This window comes from Rhipicephalus sanguineus, chromosome 1, assembly GCF_013339695.2.
Source record: "Rhipicephalus sanguineus isolate Rsan-2018 chromosome 1, BIME_Rsan_1.4, whole genome shotgun sequence".
In the NCBI taxonomy this organism is placed as follows: domain Eukaryota; kingdom Metazoa; phylum Arthropoda; class Arachnida; order Ixodida; family Ixodidae; genus Rhipicephalus; species Rhipicephalus sanguineus.
This window is the reverse complement of record NC_051176.1, coordinates 152,138,922-152,156,798: the sequence shown is the minus strand read 5'-3', so window position 1 is coordinate 152,156,798 and position 17,877 is coordinate 152,138,922. Positions and strand designations below refer to the sequence as shown.

Here is a 17,877-nt window from a genome sequence, read left to right as displayed (position 1 = left end):
AGTGGGGGGGTCTCCGTATTAATTTAGAACACCTGGGGTTCTTGCTTTCAGCCCCATCGATGACAAAGATAAAGACAAAGTGCTTGCTGAGCCGTTCAAAGGGTAGATTAATGCGAAACATATGCACTTGCTTGTTGCAGCTTATTTGCCTTTCAAGTGCAGCTACGCTTTCGTCTTCTTGAGTTAAAAGAGTGTAACACCTGACGAATTTTTTTTCTTCAATTGTGTTGTGCAACACTCCTTCCTCATTTTTCGTTCTTCCATGGTTGTTATGCTACATGAGATGCTGTAATAGTTCCTCAAAAGCTACCGTTCTTGCAATAAATCTTTCGAGGCTGGTCGGAAAGAAGTGATTTCGGAGGGAGTTGAAACAAGTTTGATGCAATCACTGTTTCCCAAGTGCCATGAAGTCAGACACTGCTGCTATTGAAACAGTCACTATGGTTACTACTTGGGTTGGATACATGTAAGCTGACCAGCCAAGAACGAATTATTCGGCAAATGATCGAAGCGATGAAAGTTTGATCTCATTGGGATGTATGGGGTGCCAGTTGGGACTTTCAGCTGAGATTAAATTACTTGAAAAATCAGAAAAGTTCCCAGTAACGGAAGTCTACTGTATTTGTGCATTAATTTAGCCAACACAAATGTGTTGATGTAGTAAGCACTTGTCTACTAATTCCCAAGCATTCATTGGCGAGTACTCCTGCACAATCTGTCAGTCCCGTGACGCCTCAAAATGACAGTGGTTTTCACAGCGTTTCGACGAAAACCCGTTACACAGGTCACCTTTACCACAGTTACACGGCAGGTGAAATGGCAGTTGGGCCGTTTACTGGGGTTGACTGCCAATCGCGCTTGGAAACCTCGGTTTAGTGTAACCAACACTTGCGGGAATCGAGCGCGCCCTCCCCTTTGGTGCCTCGTTCCCCAGCTAGCATGTGCTGGCCCCGCACAGCTCGAGCGCCGGGAACCGCCGTTAATTTGCGATATGGCTATCGTGGCTATGCCGCCAGGCCTTTCTGCCAGGTGCGAGCCATGCGTCGGTCTTCCCCACACGGCACCACGTGCCCGGACATGTCTGAACACTGCTCGCAGCTTACTGCGCTAGCCTACGTCACTGCGCTTCGCTGGTCCTCATTGGCCGCCAGTGACACCCTCTCCCGTGAGATCGCTTCTGTCTGGCGTTGGCTCGCCGCGTCAGATGCTCTGAGGCCTGCACGAGAGGTTGACGCGCTGCTCTGGCAGGCGGCTTCTCGTCCGTGTGCTCGACTGCTGCCCGTTGTGTGATAGCCATAGCGCCGCTGGCAAGCGTACTCGATCGGTCTTGTGGAGTTACCCTGACGGCCCGCAAACCCGTGATTGTCGCACTGTTCTGCATCTTGGGTTAATAAACCTGTGTTTGTTTACAACCTGCCTCGAGTGCCTTTTCCGCGCCGAGTCAGTGAGTCAACGAACCCGGCCGTAGCGTCTTTGTTCGCTGCGGCAGTGGAGAATGTCGCGTCCCTTCCCGGTCGCCTCGTAGGGTAAGCTTAGTGCAAAACCTATCTCCACACGCTCGAAAGGGAAAAATGGCATACGGTGCAAGCGCGGCTCAGATATCTTCCAGATACCGTATCATTTAGCCTGACGTGGCAACAGAGGCCCTGACACGCATTTGGCGAGATTATCTGACAGTACTGTACTCAAGTGGTGGAAACCTGCGCCTCTGCACAGAGATGGTGGCCAGGCTCAATGCCACTCCTCCTGTTGGCAGATGACCATAACCAACCCCAGCCGCGCTGGAACGTAGCGTCCCAGCATGGTCATAACTCACCAAAGCAAGTACTACTACTGAAGCGCAACAACATGAACAAGTATTATCGGCAAGCGAATATTGGGAGACACTGTGCAGGGGAATCTGTACTGGTCGTGGTACGCGAAGTATGCTTATACTATTGCTTATACCCCAGTCACACAGGCATACCAAAGGTCCTTTGAAGTTAGGGACACAGAGGCTTCAAAGGAACATTAGTTGCAGGGAGATGCGTCAGTGCTAGACAGTTCCTGCTGAAGCTTTTAACAAACACACTGTGTCATTGGCGCTTCTGTTGCTTCAAGATGAGAAAAAAATATGGACTCTAAATTTCCAACTGTTTTTTGGTTTACCCGACAAATGGGCAACGCTGGCAGTGACACTTGCTGATGGAGAGCCAAACCAGGCACACACAAAGCTTACATTGCCATAACTAACATGTTTTACTTAACTGCTGGTGCAAAGCATTGACAGTGAGATAATCATAAACTGACAGTACCTTTATCATTTTCTTTTGACGAGTGACACGAATGAACAAAAATTCAAATGTATTGTAGCTGGACAAAATGCCACAAGATGTTGCTACGAGCTCTGCTACCGTCAATGTCTCCAATATCTGTAAGTGTCAAGTTTATGGACAAACTGAAGCTCTCTATTGTAACATTAGGACAGAGCATGAAAAAATCCGTAAACAGGGGGTGGGTGCTCGAGCCGACGTTTTGACAAGTGGACTTGTGTTCTTCAAGCAAGCAAGGTTCGTCAAACTGATTTCCTTAGCTATCCCTCTCCACCACAAGGAAGAAGGGGAGGCCACTGTGATGAACTGGAAGGGGAAAAAAAAGAAAAAAAAAAGAAAAAAGGAACAAAAGGAACAAAAGGAGGGGGGGTAGAGGGGAGGGTGTACGTTTTGCTGAATGATTGTCAGTGGAAGCACGTGGCATTTTAACAATAGTAGGTTCGAAATTCCTAGGAGAAGAGCTTAACTCTCATTCTTTTTCACGGTGGGCTCTTCCCCCCCCCCCTCCCCCACTCTGGCAGTTGCCCTCCCCTTCTTCCTTGTGGTGGAGAGGGCACGAAGCATATACATACGATAGCTAAGGAAATCAGTTCCAGCCTTCAAGAAGACAAGTCAACTTGTCGAAAGGTCGGCTCGAGCACCCACCCCCTGTTTAGGGATTTTTTTATCGCAAGCTTCCATCTTCCTGCCGTTTTTTTAAAGACAAAGCATGCGTTTTGTAAAGGTGGTACTCCACTAAATATAGAAATACTGGTAGCAGCTTGTGAAGAAGGGTTTGTGCGAGGCTTACCCTATGAGCACAGTCACAGAGGGACGCGATGCTCCTCCACCCCGCAGCGCACAAAGGGGCTGAAGCAAGGTTCGTCGACTTTCCGACACGGCACAGAAAAGGAACTCAGGGCACATCGTCAACGAAGGTGGGTTTATTAACTGGAATGTTGCACAGTGTGACAGTCACGGATTGAGGGACAAACAGGGTATCCCCACAAGAATGATCAAGCACGTGTGCCTGCGGTGCTAACAGCTACCAAACAAAGGGGTCCACAGAGCGCACAAATGGGAAGTCGCCTGCAACGGCAGTGTGCGCCAACTCATTGCAAGCCTGTGAGCATCTCCCACAGCGACCGAACATCAGCCAGAAGAAAACTTGGGTGGAGAGGGAGGCTGAGGGCCATTATGGGCAGCGAACAGGTAAGACTTGACACAATGATGGAGGCTAGCACAGCATGTGGTGTTAAGACAATGACAGGAGGGAGAATCACGGAAAGCATAGCTTGCACGGGAAACAAATCCCTGCACCATGGCCAAGGCCACCATGCTGCTGCTTGGCGCCAGTTCTCTGTGATCGAGCTGCACGAGGTTGGCGTGATGCGCTAGCTGGCAGATGAGGCACAAAGGCATTCGATCACCACAAGTGACGGCCACAATAGATACAGCTGCATACATCGCATGTTTTCATGGCCTTTGCTACAGTTTGCTGTTCTCACTGGTTTTTTAATCACAACATTTCTAAAGATTAAAGCGACAATAAAGATTGCTCAATGTTGTTTATGGTTGTGGTGGCGGCCTTCACTGGGCTGCCAGTTGCACTGGATCAGTCATTCAGTTCTTACCGTTGAACTTTTTGAACAGTGCAGCAAGCAGGCAGGTCAAAATTATGGACGTGAAAATGATGTAAGAAAAATGCCTTGACATGCAACAGCCCACAAAAAGTCTCAAATGACGCTGACTTCCTGCCGCTACAGTGCTGGGGCTGGTTGGCTATGCAGCATTTCAGGCATATATATGATCAATATTTAAGTTATCACCAGTGTTTTCAGTGTTCATTCACTTCAAGAACACTGTGAAACTCGCTTTTTAGTAACTATAAACTGACTATACATTGACTCCAATACACAATTTTTCTGTTGTGTACCTACTGGGAACAAGAATCCCTTAAAGGAGTCATGACACCCAATTTTCGCTCATAATCTGTGTTATGTGGGTTAATTTTTGGGTGTTCACAAACAATCTGGCGAAATTTCAGCGCATTTGGTCGAGAACTTAATTTATAACAAGCATTTTTATAAACACGTGAGCGGCCCGAGAGTCTGACAACAGTGGCGCTCTCACGAGCTGTGACAAGCCGCTTGTTTTGCAAGCGCCTGTATTCCAGCCAAAGATATTGCTTCGTGGTTAGCTGCGTGTGCAATGGAGCTATTAGAGCTTTCAGTTCGGCACTGAAAACTGAATGGTTTGCAGCGGCTGACACTTGGGTAAAAGACGACGGCTCCACTCCATGAAGCACATGACGTCACACACGCCATGGCAAAATGGCGGTCGCCAGCGGTGGGTGGGTTTTATAACCGGCGACTTCTAGGGCTCATTTTCCAATGAAATATTCTTTTACAGTCCATTTTTCACGCATGTACAGGCACAATAGACCCTCTACTTCTATATTTCGCTGAAAACAGCAATTTGGTGGGTGACCGTGTCATGGCCCCTTTATATCTCAAAGAACAAACCCGGGCTTCCTTCACTCAAAGCTCCTTTCAGCTATGTCTCCTTTGGTGTGCCTATGTGATGGCATACTCCTTCAATCAGATAAGCCCAAAACATAATACGCAATGAATAAGCAGTCCACTTGCGTATTTCAGACAACTTTCCATTTTTCATGACCAGATTTTACTGTGATGCACCTTTTTTCAAAGTTTGTCACATGAAGTTTCGTTTCTTTTCCATACAAACAACTGCCCAAAAGTTAATTATTAAAAAGTTAATTACCGAGTTTTTCTTAATTACTCATTTAACTTAAAGTGGAGCAAAGTATTTCCACCTCGACGTACAGAGTTCATGTGTGAAAATGACAGGTGTCTTATGACTGTCATAGCATTTGCATAAAAATTCTCTATTGTCTTAAAAACCACCCTGTATAGTGGTATCTGAATTGGAAAATTGAACAATTTGTGATGTTGGAAAGTTAGGACATTGGAAATGTGCATAACTGGCATAGCATGTCTGTTGTGACACAATGGAGTGCATCACGAAAAATAGTAACATTACCGCATTCAAGGAAGTGCACCACACTGTTCTCTGTGATATACTCGTTATAGTGCGGCTCACCATGCTTGCAAAAATGTAGATATGCACTGCATGCGACAGGGCCCATTCACAATCATCAGGTGTCGATATAACCACAAAGCCCACAAAGTCATTCTAACTTATTTTTGAACAGGCGAGTATTAAAGGTAAACAATTAGTGAACATGTACAGTATGTCAATGTAGTACATGAATGCTGTATATTGGAAAAGCATTTGTCTTGGCCTTAATTAATAAACAGAAAGGATATCTTTATCGCAGTCAGAACAGTGCACACTTTGATATGGGGAATGCATGAAAGGGAACCTGCTCATATCTAAAGGGTCTCAAGTAATGCATTGAATTTTTAAAATTATTACTGTAGCTATACTTACCTTCACAGCACAAACACTGTGCTGTGATGATTTGCATCACACAAAGTTAAGTCTTCAATTGAACAAAGCATCAAACTTTTTTTCTTCAAATCAATGCAGCAAAAAAAAAAAGAAGCGTAGAAAACACGACAGAGGGATCAGATACACCAATGTTACCATGAAAAAGAAAAGCTTCCACAGAGGGCAAACAAATCGGTTGCTACAGATCATAGGACTCACCTTGCCACCAGATGCACAGAGTGTCCCATCTGGAGACACAGTGACAGTATTGAGGTACCCAGAGTGGCTGTACTCAGCCCGCATCCTACAGTTGGATAAATTCCACACCTTTACTTTCCAGTCCCAGCCACAGGAGACCACTGTTGGGTCACCAGGCGTGGGCGAGAAGCGTACACATGACACCCAATCTTCATGCTGGTTGTCCTGTGAAATAAACAGGCAAGTATTGATAGACTGATTTCTGGGGTTTTTTGCACCAAAACCATGATGTGATTATGAGGCAAATTGCAGTGAAGAGACTCTGAGTTAAATTTGACCAGCTGGGATTCTTTAACATGCACCTAAATCTGAGCCCACATGTGTTGTTGCATCTTGCCTCCACAGTAATGCAGCCACCGTGGATGGGAATCAAACCAGTGTCCATAGACAGCTATACCGTAAAATCCCAGGAGATAGCCCACCTAAATTGAGAGAAAACCTAGTGAAAATATGAGGAGGGCTAACTTTACGTGTACAGTAAAAAAAAAAGTAGAAGAATAAATAGCAGCCAAAGAATGAACACGCATTAATACTGAATTCATTAACGTCAAAACCACCAAATAAAGAGTCGATCTTACTGTCAAACAAAATGTCAGAAACCTCCTCACGCACAGTATTCGACATGGTTGGCAGCGGAAGGGGGACCGTCAAAGCAAGCTGCTCATGAAGCTCTCAGTCTTCTGATCTGCGGAGGGCGGCCAATATACCACATCGCTTGATGCAGCATGTGACAACTTCCTCGCTCTCGATCGCCTAAACCTTGGAAATGAGGTCGACAACATCATGTTGCGATATCTCCTGGAAATTTTCCTTAGACCTCACTTCCCCAGCTTGAACGAAGCTTGTCAGGTCTCCTGAAGGATGTTATCACTGAAATTGACGATGCAATCGTCATGCATGGGTTACCTTTGGAAGTGGGGCATCTCTCAGGATTTTAGAGTAGTTGACCGATTCAGACAATGTTCATCAAGGACACACAGCACCATACTATTTTTATTTAATTTAAAGGCTATCTCAAATTTCAAACACTCATGATCAAACAACAGAAAACAACACAAATGAGAGGAGTGATATCTAAATCATTCTAGGGTGAAGTTTATTTGGTCATCACATGAGGCCTGATTTTTAAGGAGTTTTAGGTGCCCAAAATAGACATTTATCCATTATAAAATCTGAAGTGGACACAATAAGCTTTGCCACCTGCTTTATGTATTCAATATGCAAAGTAATTTTCACAGTAAAGAAATTCGCAAGGCAATGACTTGCGAGGTTTAAAAGGCAGCAAATGCATACATATTGTGTAAGCATCACTTCACAGATATTTGCTAGGCATGCAAAATATTTTTCTGTCAATGTGCATATTGCACCCAACATGCCCAATGCAGGGATGCAACAGCCGAAATAGGATTTGGAGCAATTTTTGGAGCTGCAAAATGTTGCTTTTAGAGCACAAAAATCCAAATTTGGAGCAGGTTACAAAAAAAACTTCATTTTTTAGCCCGAAATCTCAAATTTGGAACAGTATAACAAAGAAAGCTTATTTTTATAAAAGGAAACAAAAATATGTAAAAACCATTCAACATCAGCTAATTCGTGCACAGTGCACGTGAACACTGCTATTTCAATAAAATCAGTCTGTTGAGCCACCCCACAGTGCAAACAATGACTAAGTCTACATTAGCATTTGCAGGACCTGTCAAATAGTTTGACAGGCACTGGAAATGCTAATGTGGACCTGCGAACCTGGCAACCTGGAAATTTGGGAGGTTCGTAAAGCAGGAGCAAGTGGCGCTAGCGAAAAAAGAAAACTGGCATACGCTTTTGTCTATTGTTCCTCAAGGCCGCAGAAACGCCATACACAGCAGCTCCAAATGATTACCAATAATTTTTTAGACGTCAGCGATCATACTAGTACTCGTAATTACACGGCGCGTGCACGAATGGGTATAAGGAACAAAATGTGTTGTGTCCCTGACAGTTAGAAATAATTGCCCCTTCTAAATCTCAGTATGCTTTTCCGCAGGACACCAGTGTACTGCGGCAAAAGTGGCCTAAAAAGCGTTCTGCACGCAGTAAAACAAGCATCAGGAAATTTGAGAACTACTGTCCTTTTCTATTGCGATAGCAACTATGTGGACACTCTCGACGAGTTTTTGCCGTCATCTCCCGTATAAAGTCCAAATTGATAACATATCCCTGTGCATAGTATGTTCTACCGCGGGTAAAAGCGGGCGACAAACGCGCTGAAGCAGATATCAAACGAGCAAGCCCATCTCCGTCGCTCAAAGGGCGTATGCGATAACACCACTCCGCTCGGGAAGCCTGCCATCAAAGCATAGAGGAAACGCCCCGCCCGTCTTGAACGAGCATGAAAAGACGCGAGAGGAGGGCGGGGGGGGAGAGGCTGTCGCTCGAGTAGCAACTTTGAACTTTGATTCTAAGGCCGCGGTCGCGCGCGCTATCTCGGCAGCCATCAGCGGGCGGCTCGTATATCCTGCTACATGCTGCGCTCTCAATGCGACGACACTGTACAGAAAGAGCAACTTTCCCTGGAGCGGCCGTATTCTCTTACACAAACGTTTTGTAGAGTTACGCGAGATCGGATACAAAAGAGTTTGCTACCAGCCTCACTTCGTATAACATTACAATTTGTTGCTACTGCATTCATTGCCTCGTCCTTGCGGTGAAACTGACTTTTTTTTTCCTTTCGCGAGGGGTTAGGGTTAGAGTCTGTATTGGATGACGATGCCCACACTGCCGATGACCAACACGGCCTCCATTTCTTGCTCAAATTTGCGCAACTGAGCAAATTTTAAGCTGGTCGGGCATTTTTGCGCAGCGTGGCGCAATTTTAAACAATTTCAAGGTTTTGGCGCAGCTTGGCGCAAAAATAAGGAATTGTATCAAATTGGCGCAATTGGCGCAGGTGTTGCATCCCTGCCAATGCATTTCTCCCGAGAACATGAGCGGGTAGTGCGCTTACAGAACAAGTGTCCCTCATGCGCTCCATGCCAATTTTTCTGTGTGTGAGAATATGTGGCCTAAAAGGACAGACGACACACACCTGCCCTCCATCTAAACAATAAAATGTACCGTTTGTATTTGTGACACCTTAAATGCTATTTTTACAGCAAAATTGCAGTTTTAGGCCTCCAATATCTTAAATATAGGCACAACAAATTTTGACCTAAATGCAAATAATTTCAAAGGAAGATGTGCGCAACCTCTATTAACGACAGGAAAACAAAAAAAAAATTATTGTTTAAGGTCGTACATAGGCAACAAGAGTTGAACGTAATCGTGCAATTGTCCTTTGTCATGCACACTTTGCAAAACACAATCTCCGCTTATTCTGTAGCACGGTGAGCCATGTGTCCACTGTCGAATCAACGCACACCTCTGTGCCTTTCTTTTCGGCATGACTGAGAAGGGTAGAACTGGAGAAGACATCCAGATCGCTAAAAGACCAGAAGGAGGGGATGCTTCCTATTGGCCGGGTTGAATCGCGTAGAACCAGTTTCTCCCCTGGCGGTGAACACCTTAAAGAGTAAATTACAAACTAAACAAAAGCCGTGTGCACATCACATTTTTCTTTCTTTTGCTCTTCACTCTCCCTTGATGGCTCTCCACAATTTCGCAGTCGCCAACCACTTGCGCCATGTCAGCGCGGACGCATATGCTCGTTGGCGTGTCCCATTTCACTGCTACTAGGGAATGTTTTCGGGAGTTGTTGAACCAGAGGACTAGGTTCAACCACATAGAGTTCCGAACAGTCAATGTTGCGCGGTAACATGAATAACGGGCTCAAACTGCACCGGGAAGTGAAACTTGAGGTTAAGTACTGTTCATATAGGCGCCAGTTTATAAAATAGGCATTTATAGGCTCTTATAGGCATAGAGGCACAAGCACCAAAAATAGGCATTTATAGGCACTATAAAAACACTATAAAAGCCCTCCTTAGCCTCTAATTTATGCTCATATATCAAAGTGGCGCGATAGGAGTGCAAAGAAAAAATAGGCATTTGCCTAAAATCCATTCTCATAGCACTAGATTGGACTGATAACTAGCCATACAGGCTAATGGTACAACTATTTCTGTAATCGTGGATCCTGTATTCACTGACAATAAACTTGACTTCAGCTTTTAGCTATTCTTGGTGTGCCACTAAAGATGTGCTCATTAGGATGCCAAGTTTATAGTCTTCCTCTCCGAGCACATCATCTTTGACAGGTGACTAGGAAGCAGCTGGGTGCGAAACAGCTGAGAGCCGGAAATACCGTGAACTATCGGACGTTCGTGAAGGCACCAGATCCACAACAGCGGACAACTGGTGTCATGAGATGATGGCACGTCCCCCGAGAAAGCGCGAGATGCCCCACCTCCACGGCGGCACGGGCAGCCAGGCAAGCCATCCTGTCTGAACAGGCCTGTGCACTCGTTACATCGCCACATTGGAAACTCCACTTGGCTGCTCTGCCTTCGGGGTGAACGTGCCCTTACTGTGACAAGCTTTTTGGAAAGCCAGAAAAGATGCAAAAATTAAAGAGACTTGGCAGCAGTGGCCAGATGTTCCTGCACCAGCTCACCATGATAGCATTAACAAAATTTTAGGGGCCCTGCTCAAGTCTCAGTAATGTTTTATCAGTAAAGAAGCACTACAGCATGAAGTGCACAAAGTTACAAACAAGCCACGAGCTGAACTTGGGGAGTTTCACGAATTTTTATTGCATAACAATGGCTCACTTACAAAAAATATCTTGAAATCCATGATTTCAGAGTAATGCACCTAGAGTTGTCTTCCGTAAGAGTCCACTCACTGGAACATCCCAGTTCAGTGCGCAACGACTAACACAGCTCAAGAAATGGTGGACTAGCAGTAATCCTAACCGCTGCTATCAAGCCTTATCTAATTGAGGCATGATGAAATGGACAGTTCCTTTAGTGGATTCTTGCAGAATATCACCTAAGCTTAGACTCATGAAGAAATTTTATAAATGGAAACTTAACCTATACGTTAATTTCTAGTAATCAACCTCAGACCATGGAATTAATGAAAGTGAATTTTTGTAAGAATGTGCTGTCAGTCTAAAGTATGATGTAGTGTTTCTCATTGGGTCTCTTGAATGACGCCCGCTCACGGAAGGAGGTACAGTCAACGTCCGATTTTTCAGACTCCCTAGGGACCGCAAAATTGTCCGAAAAAACGAATTCATGCTTTTTTATTCTGATGAAGCGGTCAGATCGCCACAACCACATCCGAAATAGCTTTAATGGCTCCCAGTACACTTATCAGGCATTTTGGTGCGCGCCCAGGCTCTCGCAAATACATTTGGTACCTGCCGTGAACCCCGCTTAACTACGTGCCAACCACCACTTACTTGCAAATTTGCGTCTCGTGATGAGTGCCGCTGATACCAGCAAAGCACGGAATAGATTACGGCTCTCTCGCATGAAGTGTTTGGAAATGATGACGCAGAACACAAGGGCTGTGGCGGAACAGTGGACGACTTTTCCGGCTTTCCTCAATGTGCGTGCGCACAGAACGGCGAATCTCCGCCGATACGCAATTTGCTGCCGGGTGAAGCTGATCATTTGTAGTTGTGTGCAGCACATCGCCAACTAAGCTGACACCGTCACTGTACTGTTGCTGTACCGTACACATGCATTTGTCATGAAAGTGTTCGTGATGCCCACTTCGTTCCTGACCGCACACGGGCGCGGCAACGGCGAGCTGGTTACATTCGTGAAAGCAACGCGTCTCTGTGGCGCACTTAGCGGTCTTGCACAAAGAGGCAGCATGAATGGCGGCGCGGGGCGTTTGGGCTCTCGCCTATTAAATGCGTGCAGTACGCATGCAACTGCACTAAGCCGCATGCACCACCAAGCAGTTAACTGAAGATGCTTATCGTAAGGGTTGTCAGCGATTAAGCCGTACTGGCACGTTTGCCACCTGCCGCCATCACGCCTCGGTGCATTTCAGCTGCTTATCCGTAAAGACATCGCCCCTTTGAATTTCTGGTTAGCTCCACCCCATAACACTTCGGCTGCGCGGCAAAGCTGACTTTCGGACTCTGCTACTGTCGCAAACAGATAGACTCGCGAAAGCGCTGGTTCAAACCTACGAGATGATAGACGCCGCAGAGGGGAAGGGGGGGGTGTGCTTCAATTAATGCCTTTCAGACCTGCCATTTGGGCAGAAAGCCCGAAAAATCGAACGCTGAAACTCTTCAGTGTCCGAAATTTCGGGCGTTCTTATAGATTGACGTCTATGGGGCTGGTGACGGTGCCGCGAAAGCATCCGAATTTTCGAGCATGTCTGGAAAATCAGGCGTCCGAAAAATCGGCAGTTGACTGTAGCAGAAAAAATAGTTCAATCTGCTGCCTTCATGAATAGGAACATGGGAACATGCAGTGAGTAGTCCCCCTCCATGTCCCCATTCACCCACCCAGTTACACACACACACAAATAAGGGGGGGGGGTCTGCTTTTCACATGCACGTCAACAAAGCACAAATGCCCAAAGGCAGATAAAAATCGATCAAGCACAACAAACACTAATATATAATACCCTATGTATCAACTAGTGAAGTATTAGGTTTATTGGGATGCACAAATATCCGTGACCCTGCCATGATAAAGTGAATGGTGCTAAGGATCACGAACCACCCCTTGGGCTTGGTGAAAAAACACCGTCCTGTGGAAAGCAGACACCGCTATAAACAGTTCAGCCAAATCTTGCAGTCGTGCATGGCAAGGAGAGCTTAGAAGCAGAGTGCGAAGTTGCAATTTTCACAGGTACCCTCGTTTCAGAGGCCTGAGCTCACTCTCTTCGGAGCTGCCGTTGCCTGCTGTTTGGCATCACACACCAAACAGCATGCTGCTGGCTAACAGCCGACATAAATCAAGAGCAACCTTTGGATCAGACATGCTTCTTGCCCTGGGGTACCACCACGTGCCGGTGCCATGGTCCATAGACTCATAACATTACACAGCAGCCAAACCAGCGCATTAAGAATCACAACGGGGGAGAGCGATTGCATTTCCTCACACGCGCTCAAGGTCATGGCACGCACTGACGTAACTTTCTTCCGTCATGCCATCGCTCCCTGTGTAGCTTCCAGCGCACTCGTGGGGACGAGAGAACAGACAAAGCACTCAAAGCGTGACAGATCCCTGCACCTCCACTCATTCTTGAAGGACTCGAGAAATTTTTGCGGCAATTTATTTGTGAGGCAATAAACTTCGATACTGATGTCATTCAGTGATTACTTGGAAAAATGGTACAGGACCCCTTTAATGCAAGCCATATCAAATAGCAGCTATCCAAAGCAACGTTATTTTCAACACCATGAGCTGTTTTTTGGAAGTTGAAGCCTCATACAGACAAAGATACAACTTTTACTTTAACTATTGGCTTACTGAGAACTCCGCAAAATTGGAAAAATCGTAAGCATCTTAGTCTAAGAAAAAAGTTGTACTGCAAATGCAAATAGAAACACAGAAGCCAATGACCATGATTTCTGCAGCTTTACCGGAGTGGAGGGATTTTACCTACGATTCCTATGCCTTTCTTCTCTTGTCAGTTTCACTGATTGTCGACATGCACACTGAGACTTTCATTAACTTTCCAATGCACAAATTGAATTCACAAGCACTATTTTTAACGCATGCACAGGTGCCTACACAAGTTATTCAAGAAATGAAGCTATATAAAAGCTTGACTTTAAAGCAGCTTAAGCACACCCAAGGATGAAGAAATACACACCATAACAGTATGTGGGACCTGCACAAAAGTTTTTCAATGGCATCGCTGTCTTGACGTGTTGTCAGATAAAGTATTATTAATGCACAAAAACATAGCAAGGCACTTATCAAAAATGAGGAAGCTTACCGGCAATCTTACACTAAATCACAGTGCATTGTAGGGCATCTGCACTTAACTCTTTCGTTACCACGCCTATTCAAATCGATCACCGGTGATCGACGAAAAAAGCTGCCGATTTCGACGCGTTAAAAATTTTTCCCGTGCATGCTGCAGCATCTCGCGTTTAGTTCTGGGACTGTTCTTCTACAATCCGTTTAAATTTTCCCGCTCTGACGATGTTGCGATTTTTGACGGAGTTTTTCGCCAACGAATGCGCATGTGTTACTGGAAAAGGGGGCGTGGCTGCCACACTCGGGAAAAAAATGCGCTGCTCATGTTTGTGCTCCATTATTATCAACATTTTGGTATCAAACGATTCCTAGGAAGTCAATTATCAAATTGTGTCGTCAGTTTTGCGAGGTAATCAAATTTGGCTGTGATAATTACATGAAAACGACACCTGCTACTCACTAGCGAGCTTTGCTTCCGAGTTTGCGCAATATTATTCAAATAGAGTTCGTTTCTGAAGGTCCGTCGCGTCTCTAACTTGTTGATCTGGCCTTTTTAGCCAGTTTGCAGCAGTTTTGGTTTCGTTTCTCTTTATCTACGCGAGAGGGGCGCATCGGGCGTTAGCGTCGGCGCGCGCGGCAATCTCTTGGCCGCTCCCACGGCGTCGTCAACCCGCGGGGTTGCGTCGCGGGAAAAACGTTCCGCTCGAAAGCGTACTCAACCCGCTCACGAATTTAGTGAAGCTGAGTCGAGCTATGAGTCCGAAGACGACACCAGCTCAACTTCAAGCGCTGACAGCGACGATGCTTTGAGCCAGCCCGGGCCATCCTCAGCTGTGTACCGCTAAGTTACGTTTTCGGCCTTGAGCGGTCTCTTCCGTCGGAAGCGCTTATCTGCCGATCTCGGTGCACGACCTTTGAGATGTCCTGGTTATCTGCAGGATACGCACAGCACTTGGACAGGATGTGCTGCCGCCGGCAGCCAGAAAGCTTCAATTTTCACCAAGAAGGCCACCCGGCGCGCATCTCGGCCCGGAGCAGCGCAAAACGTTTCACGACAGCGCGCGATTTTTTTTTTCCTGTTTTCAGAGAAACTCTTCAGAGAAACTCAGAGAACCTCTAATTTTGACCAGCTATCCTTCCGGTTGGAGCTCGCTCAACAGCTTCTCGATGTGGATGCGGATGATGTTCCAGGAGTGGAGCCTCCGCCAAAAGAAGTGCAGCACCACCCCAAAAAGATACCGAAAAGGAAAAACTGCCGCAAGTGCTATGAGGAACGCAAAGTTGAAAAAAAAAAACGAATGTTCTTTGTGAAACCTGTGGCATCCACCTGTGCTTCACGAAAACCAGAAACTGCTTCACCGCATGGCACGAGCGGTGAAGCAGTTTTCGGTCTGCAGTATTTTTGATCTGTGTGAAAAATGGCTTTAGGCAGATTGTTTATTTTTCTTTTAGAATATTTCTAGATCATTTCCGTTCAAAATGTATATTTTGAATTTTGTTTGTTCGTAATATTTTTGTAGATATTGTGTTTTGTTTCTACTGATTTTCTCAAGTTCCTGCAAAAGTGGTAGATTTCAGATTTTTTATTAAGTTTTGTAACATCTTTTTTGTTTTGAAACTTGTGTTATCTATAAAGAGCAATTCATTATGCACAATTTGGTGTGCTGCAATGTTACCTAGAGTATAATTTATACTAGCAATAAATTTCTTCCTCAGACGTATAAAAAATGGCCATTTTCATGCGGTAACGAAAGAGTTAAATTTGGCTGCAGTACAGATTATTCTGGCATGCAAATTTGGCATCAGCTCATGTTTCTCGTTGTTCCATTGCAGTCAATGTTTTCTTCCCAGTGTTAAGCAATAGTCCCATTTCTTCAAGTGTCATGTGATGCGGAAATGATGTGTTAGAAGCTTTGCTAGACAGGGCTGTAAGAACGTTGAAACATGGCGCTGGCAGCACCATATCATCATACAAATTTCAGTGCATATGACCCTATAGCATTAGAAGCAATACTAGTGCACTCACTTGTTAAAGTGCATTTCAGGAAAGACACAACAGCGACAAGATGCAGCAGCCAGGTCGTTAGAAAACCAGCTTGGGAAGCAACTGTGAAACAAGAGGTAGCAATAAATTCATGCCAGGAAGGACAATGCAGTAAACACAACAAAGCTCTTTGGCAAGTAAAATAGTATAATCATCAAAAGTGTGCATTCCTAAAACAGCAGTAATTTTCACCGGTTCACACACAACTGGCTGCACTGCAGGTAAAGAGGTGGTCAAAAGTTCCCAGGCTGCTATCCCATCCAATATTTATGGCAGAGTGGCCTGAGAACTTTTGAGCACCCCTGCACCTGACATTAAATCTTTTTGATCTGACTGCACTTTTTGTGCTAGTTCAGGAAATGCAGCACTCACCACCCGCATGCACAAGATGAACTTTATTGAGAAAAGGCCATTTCTGTACCACTTCTTGGCACACTTGTACTGACTGGTTTGGAAATTTAAGCAGTGTAACCACTAATTTGTAGTGTAGGGACAGCAATGTTCTGCACATTTTTAAGCTTAAAAGTCAGTCAGTCTAGGTGATGGAAGGTTCAGAACACATGTTCAAAGCCTGGAAGTTGGTCAGGAGAGGCTTGTAAGAATTACCGTAAAATTCTGAGCAAGCACCCTCTCGAATTTCACTGCTAATTTAAATTTTCCACACAGCTCTGAGATAGTGCCCCCCACCTACACACACACACACACACACACACACACACTCCACGGGGGCCCTCCAGCACCACACCCCAATAGTGCATCGTGACCATGCAACACTGGCCTGCTTGAATCCCATCCAATCCTGCTTAGCATCCCTATCTCTAAGCACCTGCGCCTGAAATTTGTCATCAGAATTTGATCCCCCCCCTCCTCACATAATGATCACACCCCGAACTTAGCACAAGACACCCATGACAATTTTCAGGATACCGCGAGTGAAAGTGTGGCCTTCGAGATTCCAAGATGGAACCTATGATGACGTAGTTAGTAAAAGTAAAGCCTCTGAGATCCGTGTTTGTTGTTCAGCGCTATTGCGTTGGCTCATCATTAGAGTTGCTTCCATGCGATGCTTCCTGCAGTCTGATCACGGTCCCCTTGTGTATAGTACGCAAACTTCCTTTCCATTAGGCAGTGCTCCTGTATACACTACATTTCATGATGAGCAAGATGCTTAGCCCAATACAAAATGAAATGTACTTCACATATGCGCTGATTAAAATAGCACAATCAGTTGCAGCAAAGGAACAGCTTGCTTGTTGCTTTACTTCAGTCCACAATTTCAATGGGCCAAAAGCTAGGCAGCTGCTGTGCTCCCTCAATGTGAAGCTATGTGGCACCGTACATGGTACTGTTGAGAATTGATGCAGCAATTGCAGTGAAACCAAAGCCTATTAGCTCGACAGTATGTTTAAAATAGTCAACCTTCTGTCAATAAGGTACTTAAATGAGATTAGATGTTTTGCAAGCACTGAGCAAACTTTACTAAAGCTATTGTGCCTAAGTGAAGTCAGGAGTACAAAATTTTGACTGCCAGTTACTCACTAACAACAGCTTCACCTTAAAACAGGCACGTGTTTAATGTGGCAAGTGCAGAAACTAACATATCGGGGAGACCCACGTCGTCGGAGGCGCTGCGGTGCCGGGCGCTGTTAGTCAACGTGGGGAGAAAACTCGTTACTAGAGTGTTGACCCCCTCCACTGTCCCCTTCAAGCTGACTTGAAAACGCGTTGCTTTGCTCGCATGCTGCACGCGTTCTGCACGTGTTTTTGAGAATTTCGCATCGCGTGGGGTTAGGATGTACACGCTTCTGTTTGCGTGGCACCAATTTGGTGAAAGGTCAGCGTCTGCTCAGCCATGTAGCAGATGCGGAGCAAGTGATAGCAGACGACGCCGTCCTCGTCAGAGCGAAGTGCATTTCGCAAGTGAAGGACGACG

The 17,877-nt window shown here is 45.5% G+C and overlaps 1 protein-coding gene across 1 annotated transcript in view; it reads right to left on the bottom strand.

The window, feature by feature from the left end:
- LOC119400360 (receptor of activated protein C kinase 1) overlaps nucleotides 1–17,877 on the bottom strand; it is a 49,183-nt gene that overhangs the window by 26,647 nt on the left and 4,659 nt on the right. The window contains exon 4 of the mRNA XM_037667378.2: nucleotides 5,985–6,188. Within this exon, the coding sequence (XP_037523306.1) occupies nucleotides 5,985–6,188 (204 nt within the window). The remainder of the gene's footprint in view (nucleotides 1–5,984; nucleotides 6,189–17,877) is intronic.